Source organism: Rhinoderma darwinii, chromosome 2 (assembly GCF_050947455.1).
Source record: "Rhinoderma darwinii isolate aRhiDar2 chromosome 2, aRhiDar2.hap1, whole genome shotgun sequence".
Lineage (NCBI taxonomy): Eukaryota > Metazoa > Chordata > Amphibia > Anura > Rhinodermatidae > Rhinoderma > Rhinoderma darwinii.
The window spans coordinates 420,704,803-420,725,713 of record NC_134688.1 but is presented as its reverse complement, the minus strand read 5'-3'; the positions used below and the strand labels follow the sequence as shown (position 1 = coordinate 420,725,713).

Sequence of the window (20,911 nt, the reverse complement as noted above, 5' to 3'; positions counted from 1 at the left end):
ATAATGATGTATCTGGGATGTATCTTATGGTCTGCTATTGGCTGAATAACAAATATTGTCACATTGTCTCTGATTGGTTAACCTCAAGCCTACACCCCTTCTGAATGATAGTATTATGGTTTGAGTTTGGAAATAAACCTCCAGAGGAGTATTTTGAGCATATCAGCAGCGTCCGTGTGTTTTCTTCTCCTTTCTCGATACATATATCGGTATGAAATATCCTGATTAGGATGCTGGATAAAGTGCCTGGCCTGAGAGTCCATTGGACTCGTCTAAATTTCAGTCTAATGTATTTTGAGCCATTGACTTCCACGACAGCTGTGACGTCCTACATCATGAACTCCCATTACCCTTTTATGACTTATCCATTATAATATCCTATGGGTGACGGATGCCACTGTTCGCATAGTCACAGGCATCTGTCACCCATAGCCTCTAATGGCATCCGTTTAACGTATACATGGTAAAAAAATAAATAAATAAAAAGCTCATGGCTTATACGTTTAATGGATATCTGGGACGTATGCCATACAGGGACAAGTCACCCATGTGAAAAAAATATACCGTGGAGTAGCATAGACTACTATACTATTCCATACCTCAAATAAAGCTATTCTGACGTATACCAGCCACAGGACACGCCTTTGACCTCTGTCGGTCTAATGCAGCCCTGTAGACACATTCAGTTTGTACATCGGTATCTCTACTAGCATACAAACTAAACGTAGGGCAAGAACATCGTGTGAACAGGGCCTTACACAGACTCTCTATAAAATGGTAGGACATTTTAAAAGAAGACTATTGAAAAATATTAAATTCAGAAACATTTTAAAATCCCCTGCTGCCATCTTGGCCCCATGAATTACGTCACTGGAGCTTCTCTAGGGTAGCCTTTACGGCAATCGGAAGCTCCAGTGATAACTGCCCATATAAAGACAGTTACGTCACTGGAGCTTCCCGATGCATATGTTTAATAGAAGCCTGTGAGGGATGCCATACAGCTGCATCGGTCAATCGCGGCTCACATGTTAAAAAAAACAAAACCTTAACGGGATGGAAAATGTATACTGACATATACCAGCCCGACAGAGCCCAAAAGGACACTCTTTTGGCCTCTGTCGGGCTAATGGAGCACTATGGACTCGTTAAGCACGTACGCTGGTAGCTTTCCTGACGTACACGCTAAACGTATAGCATAAATGTCATGTGCACAGGGTCTAAGATCATCATACGGTGCTTTAATATACAATAAATAATATTTACCCAATAGTAAAAAAAATATAAAATAGAAGTATATAATATAAATGACTATAGTAAATGTCAACACCTATCTTCTTTGCAGCAGGGCCTCCTGTTTTTATTGTGTTATTTCATGAAGTGTCTCAAACTACCACCCAAACAAGGTTTATGTATAGGCTTATGTTAACATGAATCTTATAAATGTGACCACTAGGTGGCAGAAAAGGACAATGTAAAATAAATAGAAAGTTCAGTTAGGCTGAGTTTACACGTCACGGATTTGTCATAGATTTTGTTACCTATTTGATGTGTAAAATCTGCATTGAAAATCTGTGGCAAATCCGAAGACAATAAATATAATTATTTTTTTTACAAAAATGTTTATTTTACATTTTATTGGCGTTTTGTTTTCTTTCCATTTTTTTTTCCACTTTCCACTTTACCCCCTTTGAAATCACTTCTACACCGCTACGGGTAGCCTCTCCAGGTCATGCTCCCATAGCATGCGGCGGCTTATACAAGGTCCTGACGCCGAGCAGGGCCTTATATGCGGCCCAGCACTCAACTTCGTCAGTGCTGCATCACCTACAATGTCCTGATTCTAGCCGGTGTCAGTTTGCCTGAGGCAAACCGAAGGGGAGAGGTGAGCATTAATCATTTATTTTTTCATTGTCTGTGTGGGGAGTTGTCTGCCCTGGGGGACAGGGTACGGTGCCCGGCACGAGCCTCTACCTTGCTACGCCCCACAGAGTGACATCTACGCCAGCTAGGAAAATTTTGCCAGGCTTTCTTTTACTTTATTTCAGTTGCTTTTCCCTTCCATCAGTGTGTGGAAGGAGGGTGTAGGGAGAATATGCTTCTTGCTGTTAAGCAGCTCTCCTGGTATTCAGCACTGTCCGAGCTGTCATCAGGAAGACCGCAAAGTCTCTTTTTCCTGGCCCGAGCACGGTTCGGGATAATCAATAGTTGAGTTAATGGAATGTATAATAAAAAAAACACAACTTTGTATGACCTGCTGAGAGGAGCATGCACTTAATTATATAGCAAGATTGAGAAAAACGACATATCCGTCTACTTCAACCCATTATTATACATTGCTGATCAAGACGATGGCAAAAGCAAACCGCTAAGGCCTCATGCACATGACCGTAGCCATGTGCACGGCCGTGATTTTCGGGTCGGCCAGCAGCGGACTGTCAGCCGCAAGCCGCCCGCGAATGGCGGGCAATTAACATGGCCGCGGCCATTATTTTCAATGAGCCCGGACCGCAGAAGACGGCCATAATAAGACATGTCTAAAAACTACGGTCGTGTGCATGGCCCCATAGAAATGAATGGGGCCGCAATTCTCCCGTGGATTTTCGGGGGAATTGTGGCCGCAAAAGCACGTTCGTGTGCATGGGGCCTAAGGCCCCATGCACACGACCGTAAAAAACCTCAGTTTTTGCGGACCACAATTGCGGTCCGCAAAAATGGACCCATTCACTTTCATTGAACGCGGACACCTTTCCGTAGCGCTACAGGTGGGTGTCCGTGCCGTAGAAATGTTCCGAAAATTATGGAACATGTCCGTTCTTTTGCATTTTGCGGGCCGTGCTCTCATACTTTGTACTGGAGCACGGCCTGAAAATGCGGGTGGCAGTCGGCGGCCGGCCGTGATTGCGGGCACGGTCGTGTGCATGGGGCCTAAGAGGTTGCTGCTGCTTTGTCCCCATGCTTTACACTGCAGTTCTTTAGAGTGGCTGCTGCCTATAAGCACAAGTTTAGGATGAAGTCAAGGCATAGGGAACTGTTGTCCATTACAGCATAGTACAAGCAACTAAACCACCAGTGAGACCAAGAACATTGTCGGGTATCGGCCATGTGTACGCTGGGGTAAGTGATCGTGAGCAATGTGGGCCTGGACTAGAGATCTACTTTATGAACTGAAACATGGGTTGATGTAAATAAATACAATTAACGCATCTTGGTAAATATATACTGTAGGCGCCTGGAAGCTATTAAAAGCTCAGCTTTGGAATTGCAGTAGTACTAATAGTGAGACATGTATTACCAATAATACCATTACAGAGACCAGGAATATATCTAGTATAAGACTTTCATTTTAATCTGTGCTTTTCAATTCATGGTAAGTATGAACAGCGCTCATCATGTAATATGTTGTTTTGCTACATGCTGTATGAAGAGTTTACCAGATACATTTGAACACATATGAATGACACATTTCTGCATTCTAGATAGTTCACAGGTAAGGCACTGTTAACATCTGCGTCGGAGGCTCCGTTAGAGGCCTCCGTCGCAGATCCGCCAGGGTTTACCGGAGTCTGGTAAAACCACGGACACCCTGACGGAAAGCAATTTAATGGGTTCCATCGGCAACCGGCGGAGCAGAACAACGGAACTGCACAACGCAGATGTGAACATAGCCTATGCGGCATGCATAAAAAGGTTTTCTGGTGTCAGCAAATGAATGTAGTTCTTTGTATAATTAAAAGTTATAGAGAGAAGGGGCTGCCGATTAGTGCAGTGCTATTTTGTCGCCAAAAACGTGCCTGTACATACGGGTGGAATACGGGTGACACCGGACCCATATTTATGGGCACGGGTCCGTAAATACTGGTGCAAAACGGGTCGAATACGTGTGACACCGGACCCGTATTTACGCCAGTATTTACGGGTGGGAAAAAATACGGTCGTGTGCATGAGGCCTTACTGTGAGGACTTATATTTTAATCAATTTTTGATGCTATTATTGTATTTTGTATTTTTATCATGTCTCAATAAAAACTATTTTATTTTGAAAATGTTTGGGTCATTTAACACTGATTTTCTGCTGATTTTAAACTATAACTTTGGTGTTTGACCAAATTATTCTATTGAGGCACTTTATTTTGGTATTAATGTTACTATTGGTAATAACACTGGTTATTAGTAATTTGGGGGCCTGTTGCTTATAAATAGCTCTATAATATTTTCTTTAAAAGTATGCCTTAAGCCAGTTTAAGAACCATATAAGCGGGTGAGCCTAAGACCTAAATTTTTCGGACATATTGTACCCATAACTAACAGTCCATATTCCGCTCCCCCCAAGGTTCACTGAACAGTTGAGTAGAACTGTAAGTTCGGGTGTTACATCCAGAATACAAACAGTTAACTACGGGTACAATACACCTGTCTGAATGAGGTCTTAGAGTGGAGGCAACTTGTGGACTTTACAATATTTCAAGCGCATTTCTTGTAGCAGCCAGCAATGAGCAATGCACACAGTATAGCAATACAATATAGTCAACATTCTGTATTTTATCTTTAATTGCATACATTGTCACGTGTTAGGATATTTCATTGCACATAATGAATTTTTGTGTTGCTGATTCATAATAGAGCAAACAGTAAAGTTTCTTGTCACACCCAGTAATAATAATGTGTCCAAGGATATGTCTTTATTTTTTCCCATGCAAAAGGCACAGTCACAAAATATATCATTTTTATATGTTGGTAGAAGATAAAACCTCACACATAATTACTCATCTTTACTTTCCTCAAGACATAAATAAATATACGGGCATACGATCCTTGATATGACATTCTGGTAACCACAGTTCCGCCATTAAAAGAGAATATTCCATAAATGTCTGATAGATGCGGGTTACAGCTCTTACGTAAAAATGGCTATATGGAGCTCTACAGAGCTCTAGAGAGTTCTCACCCACCATTTTTAATTGACCACCTTGAAGATGGTTAGTCAGAATTGCATGTAACATGAACACTGTAATCCTATCACACCCTGGGCTACATAGCATTCCTAAAAGGTGCGGTAAGCTGATGACTGGCCCTTCTAGATGATGGTGTCGTCAGGTTTCAATAGCTTCTGCTTATGGGTTAGGTGGACGTGGACCTGTCAGCAAAAGATATAGCCAGTGGGAATTAAAGCTTTTTTTTTTGTGCTGTCATCACTTGATCCAAAATGGGGTCAAGGGCTCAATGGTCTCCATTTAGAAATATGTAATTGTTATAGAAATCGGATAGGTTCCTGCAGTCTAGGCCTTGTTCCGTACATTTGAATATCCAGCCATGTCCTACACATCTCCATTCCGAAGAAGTCTACTGACTCCCCAGGGGTCCATAAAGCTCAGCAACTGATCTGCATAATATTAAGAGGCAGTGGAATCATGAGAATCAATTGTCCTGATAGGTTGTAATAATTTTAGTGAGAACTTGAAGGTACCTGATGACCTTGAGATACATGAAGTAGGCACTGCTTTTCAAGATATCACTTAACTATAGCAATACTTCAAAGTTTTCCCCATTATAGAAATCCAACAGTTGAGTGCTCCAGAAAATAGATCCTAATACATTCAGTTTCTTTAAGTAAACAATACCACTTAAGGGTTCGAACAGTCATCTGATATTAAAAGTAATCAGCAATTTAAAGTTTCATGTAAAAATAGATACTTCTGATTGGTCCATTGGTCCTTCTCAGTGTCATGAGGATTGGTCCATCCAACTAGATTTGAAATTTAATGAAGATCTCTACCTGCATGTAATATAAAAAACAGGAGAACAGTCTAGCCAAGGTGAACCGAGCTCCTATCACCAGCAACAACTGATTTACCTATTTCAATTGTTACTGCTATATGTGGGGTAAATATTATAAAGGCTTAGTTATGGAATAATGGTCTTGATAAATAGAGGTCATAAAGGACATTGTGTAATGGGATGGTTTCATATAGAAATACCATTAAAAAAGGAGAACACGTATAGTGGTCTAAACTTCTGATATGCTTAATTGGAAATGTTGGTCTCCAGGACATGATCTTAGGCACTGTAGCTCTAGGAGGTAGGATTGTTTGCATATGTTCATGGGCAGGATATTATATTGATCCCCATGGACATATAAACCACATCTGTGGACAAGCATAGCCCTCCTAACTCCTTAATGTGGGTCAGTGCAAACTTTAAAGACGTCATATAAGTTGAACTGGTTTAATGACCTGAATAGCGCTGTCTCCCTGATTCCAACACTGTTTTTCTTTTTTTCCTGGACTCCGCCATTCCAGATATATGGCCCACTGTTGTGTTGGCTCCCTTTATGCTAATATGCTGTAGATGGCCAACAGGGCATGACCTATGCTTAAGCTGCCTTGTGCTGATTGGTTAGCATCAGAGACAGGGAAGCTAGCTCCACCTGTTGGCTAACTACAGCAAATTAGCATATAGGAAGCCAACACAACAGAGCGCCATATTTTTGGAACAGGGGGTCTAGGGAAAAAAAAAAACCAGCGTAGAAAACAGTGACTCCGCACTATTCAGGTTAGCTAACCAGTTCAACTTATATGACCTAGTGACAGGTCCTCTTTAACACAGAGTATGTGTCCCGTGTTATTGAAACCAAAATTTATATAAGGCTGCACGATCCCCTCAACCGTTTGGCCCTAAAGCCAGACTGGAAGCATTGTCAAAACAGTGATATGCTTTGCATTAATATATTAAATATATAGCTTCCAAAATCCAAGATGATATATTTTTTAATACGTACATGTAAAGGATCTGCCAGGCACAGCTTCTTTATCAACGCCCATAGGTAATCAGTCTGCACCTGCTTCTATGTCTGTGAGACTGACTCCATCTTCCACCACTCAGGATGGCAGGCTTAGGAGTGGGAAAGCCTATCACAGCCTGGCCAGACGGAGCTAGCTCCCGCCCTCTGTCTATTTATACCTGCCTTTCCTGTTCCTCCTTGCTTGTGATTCTTCTCGTTTGGTTTCCTGGCCCTGCTGCAGCTTCTGAACTATTTGACCCTGCTTCATACTGACCCTGGCTTACTGACTACTCTCCTGCTCTGCGTTTGGTACTTCGTACACTCCTGGTTTGACTCGGCTTGTTCACTACTCTCCTGCTATGTGATAGTTGTACTATATAAAGCTTGGCAAAAATCACCAAATTCGGGCACATACTAATGAAAACTGCATTATTAGCTTTGCCATAACACTACAAAGGGGTTATAAAACACAGAAAAATGAATTATATTAAATGTTTGCCTTCATTTAGTAAATAGTAAATAATTGGTTGCAGCGTGATTTGTATAGTGACCTATGGAAGTTTTCATGACTAGCCTCTTTGTATTTTTCCAAGCAATACATAGGCACATAGGCATTGCCAATTTAATATCAACATTGTCCATACTTCACCTTCCCTGCTATGTGTTGGAGACAACTTAGTCTAAGGCTGTGTTTACATCATAGGAGCAGAACAACAAGAATACAGGTCTCGTCGGATCTGTCGTATTAAGGAAACAAATGGCACTTGACGGAACCCAATTACTTCAATGGCTGTCGTCGGGTTTCAGTCGGGTTTTTCGTGATGTTTTCAGTCATTTTACCAGAAAAAATAGCACAGCCTCCTAGGCAGATGTGAACAGGGCCTTAATGAGTCTGAACTTTTTTTTTTTCATCAACCATTGATGATTTGTCATTATTTCTATTGCCTGCTATTTACACTAAACAGTGTATAGGTGGCATTAGAGAGTTTTATTTCTTCTGGAGGCGAGCAATTTCACTTACAAATTTACAAACGTTTTTTTAAAATTATGTTTTCCAAATTCTTTAAGATGTATGAAAAGCACTAGGTTATAGTTTCCCAAAAATATTTTTGGGTTAAAGTTTTCTATCTTTACTTTTTTTTTTATTGTTAAAAACGCTATAAAAGTACAGCACATAAAATGTATTCATACCTGTATTAGTGCATCTAAAATGTGAGGTATAGATTGGTCACATTAACCTTAAGAATTTACAGTGAGTTATTTTAGTTTTTGTTGGAATTATGAATAAATGAATGGAAAATAGAATAAAGCAGGTAGGCACAAGGTGCCATCGGGCATGATACCTCTGCCCTTATAATTATAAGTTTACATCTATAGCATGGTGGGGTTGACCTGGTACACCATGTGTACCGTCGTACTGGCATTGGGTCATGTCAACTCTATAAATAATTCTGTCTTTGTGAAATCAGTGGCTATCTTTTTCCTTAGATATTCTTGAAAGTAATAAAATTCTTATGATTGATGACTTTCCAGTATCTCTACATATTATTAATTTGCCTTTAGCCTTCTAACTAAATATAACATTGTAGCCTTTTTTCTCAATATAATAAACAATTTATAGTTCATCTGAGAATTTGGCCAACATTTTAGAATAAAATAAGTAGTTCTATTCATATTAAATAACAAATTTGCTTGATTCCTAATAGTTTTGACTAACTTCGCAATAAGATTGAGGTATGATCATGAGCACATGATAACTTATTGTAATAATTTGACATGATGCTTTGGTTTCTATAAAATTGTTGAATACGAGAAGCTCAAAATCACTGACTGATAGTTTAGCTAAAGAATGTACCAATATTGACCAAAATTGCATTTCCGTAGAGAAAATTCAACATCAAAAACACAGTCATAATCCGAGAAACAGACAGAAGAGAGTTTTCCCTCGCCTGGTGGAGCTCCTCATAGTGACATCACTCAGTAACATCTCATGGTAGTATTGTAAAGAATGTGAAAATACAAGGTCATTATACATTAGGAAGCATCTAGTTAACTTTGGGGCTGTACACTCTTATCTTCTAAACTACTAACCACTTCATCTTCAGTCTCTGTTGAGGTTTCTTGATTCTCTAGGTCACTTAACTGTCCCTCTCCAAATTCTAAAATAGTTGGCAAATTCCCCTGTTTAGGGCATCTTTTCTTGAGGCTCACTAAAAAAGGCTGTGGCAGAGAGAAGATGTCCACATTATTGCCAAGGTCAATCCAAGTCATACTGGGAAACTTCTTAGGGTCCTTCAAAGCTTCCGTAATTTCCCTCAGGATGGATTTTGTCAAACGGTTTCCATTGAGTGCCAGAGTGGTAAGATGTGGAAGGCCACTAAGGACAGGCAAGAGATGTAAAACCATTTCATCTATGAGCTCAGTAAAACAGAGTTCGACATTCTCCACTTCTTCTGAATTGTGCTGAAGATAAAGCATCACACGGTCCAGGTCCTTCATGGTTAGGGGCATGCCAGAAAGATCTAAAGTGCCATCTTGAGGTCTTGCCGATAGAATTGCTTTTAAGCTGCAAAAAGAAGAATCAATTAGGGCAAATAATTCCACATTATGATCAAATATAAAAACAATAAAATCAGTTTTTGCATAATAAAAAAAAAAAGTTGTTAAACGGATTGCCTGGTGTTACAGAAACATGGCTGCTTTCTTCTAGAAACAGTGACGCTCTTGTCCTTTCATATGAATGTAGCTGAGCTGAAAAACCACATGCAGACCCTTAACAAGAGCGGCACTTTTTCTGGAAGAAAGCAGCCATGTTTTTCTAATTCTTATCAACTTATCAATTGCGTTATGTAGAAAGGTCAGAGTGAAATTAACAAGGTTAGCACTTGAATACAGGTGATAAATAGAAATAATGATATATGCATGGTAAATTCATTCACTTTGGTCTATCTTATGAATTAGGTTTTGTTCACACTAGGTCATGGCTTCCATTATTACTGGAGACATGACAGCTGTGACGGCTCCCGTGTGTTTCAGATCTTTACAGATTCCATTGACTTATAATGGGTCTGTCATGATTCAGGTTTTGTTTTTTTTTATGGGAAAGAATAGGACAACAGCCTTCACTATTATAACCGTCAAGCAAGGGAAACCGGAACATTTTATTTTATATGATACTATATTAATAATAATAATCTTTATTTATATACCGCCAATACTATAGCCATACTTATTTATCGTATTTAAACGATCATTAGTATTCCCATACCATTTACAATTCTGTATTTATCGTTCTGCAAAATTAATTTGTTTCCAAAGTGCATCAAAAGAAGTGTGTGTGTGTGTGTGTGTGTGTGTGTGTGTGTGTGTGTGTGTGGGTGTGTGTGTGGGTGTGTGTACAGAGGAGAACATGATCTGGTAAGGCAGAGCTAAACGGAGTTCATTCAAATGATAGAAGGTTTAACCGTAAAGCTAAAAATGGAAGGTCAGAAAAAACGGCTCAATTTCTAGGCTGTATGTATGGCACCTGCTCCCATATGAGTGATCCTTTGCCATAAAAGAGAAAAAGTACTGTATAACTATAAAATAAAACTATAAATGGCAGTATGATCATAATGAAAAGTGTTTGTTTTTCCCTGAACACCCTTTCCATGACCCTTTGGCCAATGCCCCACCACCATGGTTGGTAACAATGCAGTTCCTCTGGGGAGGGGAGTCCTACACAAGTTTCCTCCTCCCCACTAGCAAAGTAGATGGGACCAACCATTTAGTTGCCCCATAGCAACTAAATTGTCTGCCTCTATGGAATGTATGCCCTGTTGTCCTTCTCTCCTACCATTAACAAGCCAAATTAATAATGCCGGTTGAGGATTGTAAGCAAAGCACGATTGACATAGTGAAATGTGCAATATTTATGTCTTAAAATTGGTTCCCTTAATGCTAATCCGAGAAGAAATGTAAGTAGAAATATACGTATAACCTCCGGAAGATGTCAACTTCAACATAAATCTATACAGAGGTATCTGGGTATGGATGAACATCTGATCAGAGGATCAAACCTTCTTGTATGCTACCTCATGCTGCCTATGAGTGGCACTTTGTAAAAAGTGCCCATTTTCCCTTTAAACCGGTATAAATACGTGGCTTTTTAAAGACTTTTAATCACAGCGACAGATAATCATCCTTTTTGTTGTTAATTCTGCCGCCTGTTTTTTCTCCCTTTTCTCTGCTCGCTTTTGTAATTGCTGATGGTTTTGAGTCCTACTGAGTAAAGAACATGAAAAATGATTATCATTATGAGGATATAAAATGAGTCCTATTACAGACTCGGTATCTTTTAATCAATCTAGTTCAGTGCTTTTATATTGGGGATAATCAGACGCTCCATTATCTGTACAGTCATTTCTAAGCACAAACTATGGAATAAGGTGGAGAAGAGGTCATGCACCAATGTTTTGTGTAAGTTTAAGGGTATGTGCACACGGCCTATTTACGGACGTAATTCGGGCGTTTTTGCCCCGAATTACGTCTGAAAATAGCGCCTCAATAGCGCTGACAAACATCTGCCCATTGAAAGCAATGGGCAGACGTTTGTCTGTTCACACGAGGCGTATATTTACGCGCCGCTGTCAAATGACGGCGCGTAAATAGACGCCCGCGTCAAAGAAGTGACCTGTCACTTCTTTGGCCGTAATTGGAGCCGTTATTCATTGACTCCAATGAATAGCAGCGCTAATTACGGCCGTAATGGACGCGGCGTTCAAGCGCCTGCACATGCCGGTACGGCTGAAATTACGGGGATGTTTTCAGGCTGAAACATCCCCGTAATTTCAGCCGTAACGGACGCCCTCGTGTGAACATACCCTAAGGGTATGTTCACACGGCCTATTTACGGACGTAAATCGGGCGTTTTTGCCCCGAATTACGCCCGAAAATAGCGCCTCAATAGCGCTGACAAACATCTGCCCATTGAAAGCAATGGGCAGACGTTTGTCTGTTCACACGAGGCGTATATTTACGCGCCGCTGTCAAATGACGGCGCGTAAATTGACGCCCGTGTAGAAGAAGTGACCTGTCACTTCTTTGGCCGTAATTGGAGCCGCTATTCATTGACTCCAATGAATAGCAGCGCTAATTACGGCCGTAGTTGACGCGGCGTTCAAGCGCCTGCACATGCCGGTACGGCTGAAATTACGGGGATGTTTTCAGGCTGAAACATCCCCGTAATTTCAGCCGTTACGGACCCCCGCCGTGTGAACATACCCTAACCCTTCATTAAACTTACACATCTGGTTTCTGGATTTTTCACACATTAAATGCATGATCTGAACCACTAAAGGAATAAATCAGAGGCCATCAGGAAAATTTACAACAACCGTACCGTCCTTCACTACATAACAAACTACTTCCCCCATTGGACACCATGACTTCCTGCTCTCCCCATTAGACATCAGATATATAATATCCCTCCCCACTGGAGACCATGAATCTACCTGTATTCTTACAATGGACAGCAGACCTAGGTACCCTAACCCACTAAGCACTAACCACCTACCTATCCTATTCTCACCTAACAGACATATATCTATATACTCACCACTGAACATGGGATAACTTCCCTCCCGTAATACAACTGAACAACAAACTATAAGGCCCCATGCACACGACCGTGTTTTTGCGTCCGCAATTCCCCCGCAAATCCATGGGAGAATTGCGGACCCATTCATTTCTATGGGCCCATACACACTATCCGTGTTTTCACGGGTCTCCGCATGTCCGCAAATCCGTGCCGCAGAAACTCAGGACATGTCTTATTACGGGCCGCAAATTCGATGCGGACATGCCAATAGAAGTCAATGGGGCCGTGGAAATTGCGGATACACCTCCGTGTGTCATCCGCAGTTTGCGGATTTGCGGAAATGTTGCTAGGCGACGACCGGGAATGAGTTCTGTCGTCATCCTGTTTTACCTAGGCTTTTTTTTTTTCATCCGCATTTTGCGGATTACATACGGATGAACTGCGGATTACATACGGATGAACTGCGGATGACATTTCACGGAACACGATCCTGGAATTTGCGGACCAGAAAAACAGTACGGTCGTGTGCATGAGGCCTTAGACAGAGTTTTATTTTTTAATGCAATGCTGTAGCTAGGTTTTCCTTCACCAGTGGCAAAGATTCAGTGTGGTGCCCCCTCCAAACACACACATGCATGTACACCTAGAATTTAACCAGATTTACAGAGGCATAACTGCAGTTACAATTTAGATTGAGAGTAACACATAAATGGGATCGCTATATCGCACACATAGACAGTACACTATACTGTACACATAAATAGTACTCCTATAACAGACCCCAAACTGGACCCCAAAATTAATTCTGACCACTCAATTAATTTCTGATTCCAGATCAGACCCTCTAAGTTCATCAGACCCCCTATATTAAAGAAGCACTTCGGAATCACCAATCAAATACCTCCTCACAGTTCTGAGACGCCTCCCCACCCAGCTCCACCCTTCTTGTTCCGCTGTATGTCCTCCATGCATATAGTGCTGCTGAAGAGATAATTTCTTCCCTATCTAAGGGAGCAGGAGTGCAGTGATATAATAGGTGAGTCCATACTAGGTTTGCACGATGCATCGAAATATCTATACTATTTAGATGCCGTGCACCCTCAAACTGTTCAATACCGTTAATTTCTGTATTTCGATACTAAGCTGTGCGGCCGCACAACTTAGTATTGTAATACATGAATTTAGTCAGAGCGGGGCTATTGCAATTGCCCCGCTCTTGACAAGTGTGCACGCGGTCAGCATGAGGTTAATGCGGTTGGCGCTGCACTAATGAGCACTACTGCAAAGCACACCATGTTCTCTGTCTTCAGGACCGGCGCCGCCGCTCATTAGTGCAGCGCTGACTGCGCACTTGTCAGGAGTGGGGCACTGGCTGTATTACACAGCCGTAGCCCCACTCTAACGGCGGACATCATAGAAACATCTGATCTCCACCGCTATTCCCTTGAATGCCGAGATCAAAGCTGACTGCAGCATTCAAGGAGAAAATGATGTCCTTTGGATCGCATCACATGGAATCCCTGTGACGCGATTGAGGGACATACCATATATGGGCAGACAGTCCAGGGTCCATTGAAGGACCCCAGTTCTGTCTGACCATATTTCCTGTTGTTAGGGCATACTTAGGTATGTCCTAACAACTGCCTGGGTACTATCCGTACACAGGCTAATTTACTGGCATATAGATATACTCACAGATAGTATAGACAGTTAATTGTGTGTGCAGAGAGTCCAGTGTATTTCTATAAGGTGCAACTTCACACTACTCTCCCCTGCACCTTGCTTGTAAGAGCTGACAAAGAAATCTATCACTAGCAGGAGGCAGGGGAGACAGGCTGAAGATGCATCGCAAAGAATACACTTAGACTCTGCACTTAGGGGACAGAAGTTCTATGTCACTCATCTATCACTTGCTGCACTAAGATAGGGCTCAGAGCAGAGCACATCCAGTGCGATGAGACTCCACCCCCTCTGCCTCTGCAAAGCCAGAAGCATCATGGGAAATGTAGGCTGCATTAGGAGAACCATATCAGATGGGAAAAAGGAACCAAGTTGGCAGACAAGCCATAAATCTCACATCAACTAAAACAGGTATACACAAGAGCCTCTACATTATTCTTTAATTAAAGCCTATGCTGCAGTATATAGGCAAGAAAAAAGAATTGCTGGAGTTCTTCTTTAATATCTGTCCCTAGACGAGACCTTCATATCAATTTCAGGCCCCCTAAATTTATTTAGACCCCAAATCAGACAAAAAATTATATTTAGACGCCAGACCAGACTTTATGACCCTCCTCACTCTTCGCTCTTCTTCAGTTTCGGTACCGCTGCACTGGGTCCTGACGCCGTCCACCGTCATGACTTTATGTGCGCTGCCGCATACTACATCCTGATTCTAGACCGTCAGACCCAGTGTCGTGGCGCTGGGAATGAAGAGGGTAAAGCTGGACATACACTTTAGATAACTGTCGACCGAACATACACATGCACGCTTGGCTCGGCTGTGTTTTCAATGGGGAGAAGGGAGAGAGTCGCTGCCAGACTCGTCTGGCAGTGGCTTATCTACTAGTAAACAAAACGATCCGGCATGTTGAAGTTCAACAGCCCGATCCTGCTCTCCCCCCAAAACTGCGGGTTTAGCCGACATACATAATGTGTATGGCCAGCTTAAGTATATACGACCTTATCTATTGGAATCCAATAGGGAACGTATGATTTTTTATTTATTTATTCTTTATTTATTTTTAAATGCTGCTCCCACTCTACATTCTGCACCTGGTGTAAGTGTACCAGTAGCGCCCAGGCCACACCACTAATTTATGGTGCTATATATATATATATATATATATATATATATATATATACACACACACACACACACACACACACATGTACATATAGATGTTTTTTCCCAGTTAATGGCCTGGGTGCATCTATGCTTACTAGGTGACATTTTGTACAAGGTTACACAATGTCATTTGTAGCTTGACAACAGTATAGTCAATGCACAGTTAAATTAATTTGCAGGATGGATTTTCTTCCTTTGTTTCATCCTCTTGTACAACAAGAATTAGGGAAGAAGCGATAAATCTACTAGATGATACCACTCTTTGCTGACAGCTTTTATACGTGATACAACGCAAAACTAACAGCTAAATAGGATTTATTCCATTATGTTTGTGCCATTTCCTGTTGCTAGCAATAGGACAAATTAAAAAGGAACTCTGAACTGAAGATCAGGAAAAAGTCTTTCAGACTTGTAGTTATATTACAGTGCCAGTCCACACACCTATGTGTCCCAAGTCTCCAACATCTGTAGCGTAGGAGTCATGGTGGCTATTCTATAAAGCAGCTATGTGCCAGGGGCAGATATACCATATCTGCAACCTCTCCAGCTGCACAGGGGCCCAACAGGTACGGGGCCCCACTGCCACCTGAAGACTGTATTTAAAGAGTAACTGCACTTTCTGCAAACTTTTGATCCCTCATAGAGTCATATCAAAAGTTTGAATTGGTGTGGGTCCGGCTACTGAGACCCCCACTGTTGCTAAAACGAAGGTGCAGAAGCGCTCAACAGATCATCCTACATCTTCAGCTGTGATCTGTAAATGTCTATGTGAGCCGTCTTCAGCCCGAAAGGGAGCGCAGATCACAACCAAAGATGTGAGGGAGGACAAGGACATGGTAGACAAATGGTGGAAAGTGCTCTCTTAGGGGAGGGGGGCACAGTAGGTGAAGGGGTAATGCATGGGACAAAAGGGAGCATAAGGTGGCAGGAGCTCTGTGGGAAGAGGAGTGCAGAAGGAGACAGGGGCTCTGTTATGGGAGGGGTGAGAAGCAGGTGGCTGGGGCACTCTGTGAGGGTGATGCAAAACAAAATATGGCAGGTACTGTTATATGGGGAATACAGAAAGTGGTTGGGGTAGTGTGGGGGGCATGGGATTGGGGGAGACAAGGTGGCAAGGGCATGGAAGACCAAAAGGTAGCAGGGAGTCTGTTGGAGAAGGGGAATAAAAAAGGTGGTCGGGTTACTGTGGATGGCAGGGGACTGTCCTTACGGCTTGGCTCACGCTCCTGGCTTTACTGGCACTGCTGGTGATGACATTGGCAGAAAGGGAGCCGTGTCTCCTCCTACAGATGCAGACACACGTCGCATCATTGTGAGGAGAGGAGCCAATAAGAGGGGATAAGGGAGGGCACTGACTGTTTGTTGGGGCCCGTAAAGTTTTACGTAGGTTAAAGAAATGGGCCATGATTTTAAGGGCCTGTTCCCTTGATCTAGCTGAAGCTATATGGGGCTTATTGTTTTTGGTTTGCGGCGGCAGGTGGTGGTCAGAAGGGAGCGGGCCCCTTATTACACTTGCAGTCGGGTCCACTAGTACTGCCCTGATGGCGGCCCACCTTATGGCATTATAGCATAAAGAGGATATGCGATCAGTAGCTTTAAAATCTTGCTGTTAAAAAGGTACCCACACACTTAGCTGATCTGTTGCAGATTTTCTGCCCGGATTTGCAGAGGATAGCTCCTCAGTATATGATTGGTGGGGGTCCAACACTCTGGCACCGGAATCTATGAAGTGGTCGGTGCCGGAAGCAGATGGCTCTGTACACTGTATAGCGGGCGTGCAGCAGTGCTGCAGCTCTGCTTCTATTCACATGGATAGGTCATCAGTATGAAAAACTGCCTCATGCCTGGACAACTCCTTTAAGTTTTAGGAAGAAAATTACAGTCACAAAGTAGAGAAAATATTAACCATAATACTCCATGATTGCTCCAAATAAATAGAAAGGGAGCATTTTGTTGACAGACACAAATCCAGTAAGTTGTCTATAACCCTTAGTGGATATTAGATTGTTGTCAGATGTCTCTGTTTTCGGCCAGGGTCAGTCAACAATCTGTGGGAGAGCTGCCAGACACCATAATGCACTGGACTAAGGGAAACCATATCTGGTTCTTTTTAAATTCCTTTCTCACCAAAGCAATGGAGACATGTCCGGACCTGTCCATGCTTGAATAGACATTAATATGCATGTTAAGATGTCAAAGGTGGCTGGATGAGATCAGAAGTGTTACCTCGGCAGATGTCATTTGTGTATGTGATTCTTTAACCGTTGTACTTTTTTAAATCCATATTTTCCTACAGAATTGATCTGCTACAAAATGCTATATAGTAAAGGTCCTCTTGCACGGCCTGTCCTGGGCCGTGTAAACCAGCGCCGATCCACGAGACAGCTGTACCTTTCACAAGGACTGGGAACGAGCGCTCGTTACTCCGATCGCTGGTCCCCATACATTATTATGATGTCAGCAGCACGTCTCCTTGTTTACACAGGGAAATGTGCTGCCGACAACATTAATATTTTTCATTTTTAAAACGATACGACCAGCAGATGATAGAGCGTTTGCTCGATCAGGAACGAGCGTTCTGTGAACGAACTTTTGCAGGATAATTGGCCAATGTAAAAGGGCCTTAACACAGTTGCAGTCAGCACAACTAGATAGAGCTAGGGGTTTAGTTTACTCCGTTGTTTCTAGATAAGGTTCTGTTACAAGAAAAGAATAAAGGCAAATTGCAGCATCAATAAAATATTTGTAGAATGGATAAGCATTGTTACTTGTGACTTCAAAGATATGTCTAACTTCTTCAAACCCTTCTATGAAGAAGACAACATCTTCTTACCCTTGTGACCCACGTGATCCATGAGAAAGATTCATTACCCATACTCCGTGTTAAAGGGATAATCTTGGCAACTAGGACGGCTTTGAAATACGCTTCGATACACTTCAAGAGCCTCTCCAATTAAAAGACACTCAATTATAATAATATTGATAATATGTTTAGGCCGAAATCCAAAGATTTCTCTGATGTTGTCTCAAGATGCTGGTTCATTAGGAGCCATCAATGAAGTACCGTCTCCCTGGTGCTAATTTTACATTTGTACATATTTCATAAAAGGAAAGGCTGAGATGAAACCTGAGAAATATCAGAAACTCAGCAATTTATAAGCAGTGGTAATGGAGAGTTGTAAACCAGAAATAAATGGGTGTAACTGGTGGAACAGCAGTTAACATTGTCTTCTAGCACTGGACACAGGTAACACGGAGTACACAACCCTAAAGATAGTATAACAGAAAGTAGCAAATAGATGCATGTAATCTTGGAAAGAATATCACATTCTCCATAGCTTTGTGATAGATTTATTAGAAATAAATCATTGATGTAATAATATCAATTGTAATAATAATAATAATACATGGGAAGCAGGATTTGGTATTTTTAGGAGGTGAATGGTGATAATGGGATTGCTGCAACTCATGGTGATGCCCTGAAGAATAATTTAATGAACTCATCTGTTTTATATGATCTAATAATAAACATAATAAAATATACACATGACCATCAGTCTTTACTTGTTAGACTAACAGCTTGTGCTTGGGTACCTAGTGTAACTGGAAATAGGCGTTTGCAACCAAAGTAGGCTATTTGGGATTAGAACACAGGTAAGGACATTTGCATCACAGCTTATAAGTATGCCCTGAGAGCTAGTACATAATTTTTAAAATGGATCTATCCCCAGATTTCACAATACAGATTTTATACATTATTAAACAGAGCTCTTAGACCTGGTGAGGCTGGTGTACTTACTTTAAAATCCATGTAAGAATGACTGTATAATCCTTTCTGAAGGTTTTCCTGCCTGATATTAAAATTAGCATTTTATGAGACCAAGTATATGCATGATGTAATTTCAATCTCCTTCCACCTAGAGCTGACAAGCTCCTATTAGTGTCCCTCCTCCCCTGCATCATGCTGAAATCTCGCACATGCTCAGTACAAGCTGCAGTTTCCCTGTCTCTGCAGTGAGAGAGCCTGTTTTCCAGCAGCGGTTTTAGTGTGGAATTACAGCTACTAACTCCATCTGCTACTTTCTTTTACTGCTAATGTAAAGGATCTGCCAGACACAACTTCTGTGTCGACGCCCATAGGTAATCAGTCTGCACCTGCTTCTATGTCTGTGAGACTGACTCCATCTTCCACCACCCAGGATGGCAGGCTTAGGAGTGGGAGAGTCTATCACAGCCTGGCCAGACGGAGCTAGCTCCCGCCCTCTGCCTTTCCTGTTCCTCCTTTGCTTGTGGCTCTTCTCTGTTTGTTTCCTGGCCCTGCTGCAGCTTCTTGAACTACTGATCCTCTGCTTGTGATTGACCTTGGCTTTTCTGACCACTCTTCTGCTCTGCGTTTTTGTACCTCGCTCATCTCCTGGTTTGACTCGGCTCGTTCACCTCGCTTGTTGCTCACGGTGTTCCCGTGGGCAACTTCCCCATTTCCCTGGCTTCTTTGTACCCTTGTCTGTTTGTCTGTCATGCACCTATTGAGTGTAGGGACCGTCGCCCAGTTGTACCCCGTCGCCTAGGGCGGGTCGTTGCAAGTAGGCAGGGACTGAGTGGCGGGTAGATTAGGGCTCACTTGTCTGTTTCCCTACCCCGACATTACATAATCACAAGCCCATATACCTAGTCTACCCTGGTCACTGACACTACTATGGACCCGCTTGAGACCCTGGCTCAGCAAATGCAGGGCCTCTCCCTACAGGTCCAGGCCCTGGCTCAGAGGGACAACCAGCCTGATGCTACCCTGGTAGTGCCCCTCACCTCACCTCTTGAACCCCACCTCAAGTTGCCTGACCGGTTCTCAGGGGACCGGAAGACTTTTTTCTCCTTTCGGGAGAGTTGTAGGCTCTATTTTCGCTTAAAGCCCCACTCCTCTGGTTCTGAGAGCCAGCGGGTGGGTATAATTATGTCCCGGCTCCAGGACGGGCCCAAAGAATGGGCCTTCTCCTTGGCTCCTGACGCCCCTGAACTTTCCTCCGTTGATCTTTTCTTTTCTGTTCTCAGGCTCATTTATGACGAGACTAATTACCTATGGGCGTCGACACAGAAGTTGTGTCTGGCAGATCCTTTAGGGCGGGTTCACACATGGCGGAATTGCACTTAAATTCCGCTGCGGACACTCCGCAGCGTTAATCCGCAGCGGAGCCGTTTCTACATTGACTTTCACTTTAATTTAGCAGTGTTCGTTTACACGATGCGTACAATTCCGCTGCGGAGCATAGGCTGCGGAGCGGAATTTGGTGTCCGCAGCATGCTCTGTCTGTTGCGGAGCAGTGGCGGACTGGTTGCGGACTCATGGCGGAATTTCTCCATTGACTTCAATGGAGATTCAAAGTTCCGCAATGAAGTCCGCAGCTGTCATGCACATGTCATGTGTGCTGCGGATGCGTCTTGCTTTTTTTACTTGACATTTCTTCATTCTGGCTGGACCTATGTATTTCTAGGTCTACAGCCAGACTGAGGAAGTCAATGGGGCTCCCGTAATGACGGGAGCGTTGCTAGGAGACGTCAGTAAATAGTCACTGTCCAGGGTGCTGAAAGAGTTAAGCGATCGGCAGTAACTGTTTCTGCACCCGGGACAGTGACTACCGATCTCAATATACATGTATCTGTAAAAAAACATATAAGTTCATACTTACCGAGAACTCCCTGTTTCTGTCTC

At 42.5% G+C, this 20,911-nt stretch overlaps 1 protein-coding gene across 1 annotated transcript in view; it reads right to left on the bottom strand.

Annotated features, from left to right (window-relative positions):
- Positions 1 to 6,309: 6,309 nt before the first annotated feature.
- The window catches only part of LRRC75A (leucine rich repeat containing 75A), a 261,263-nt gene continuing 246,661 nt past the window's right edge, over positions 6,310 to 20,911 (bottom strand). Inside the window, exon 4 of the mRNA XM_075854262.1 lies at positions 6,310 to 9,344. Within this exon, the coding sequence (XP_075710377.1) occupies positions 8,828 to 9,344 (517 nt within the window). The 3' untranslated portion in view covers positions 6,310 to 8,827. The remainder of the gene's footprint in view (positions 9,345 to 20,911) is intronic.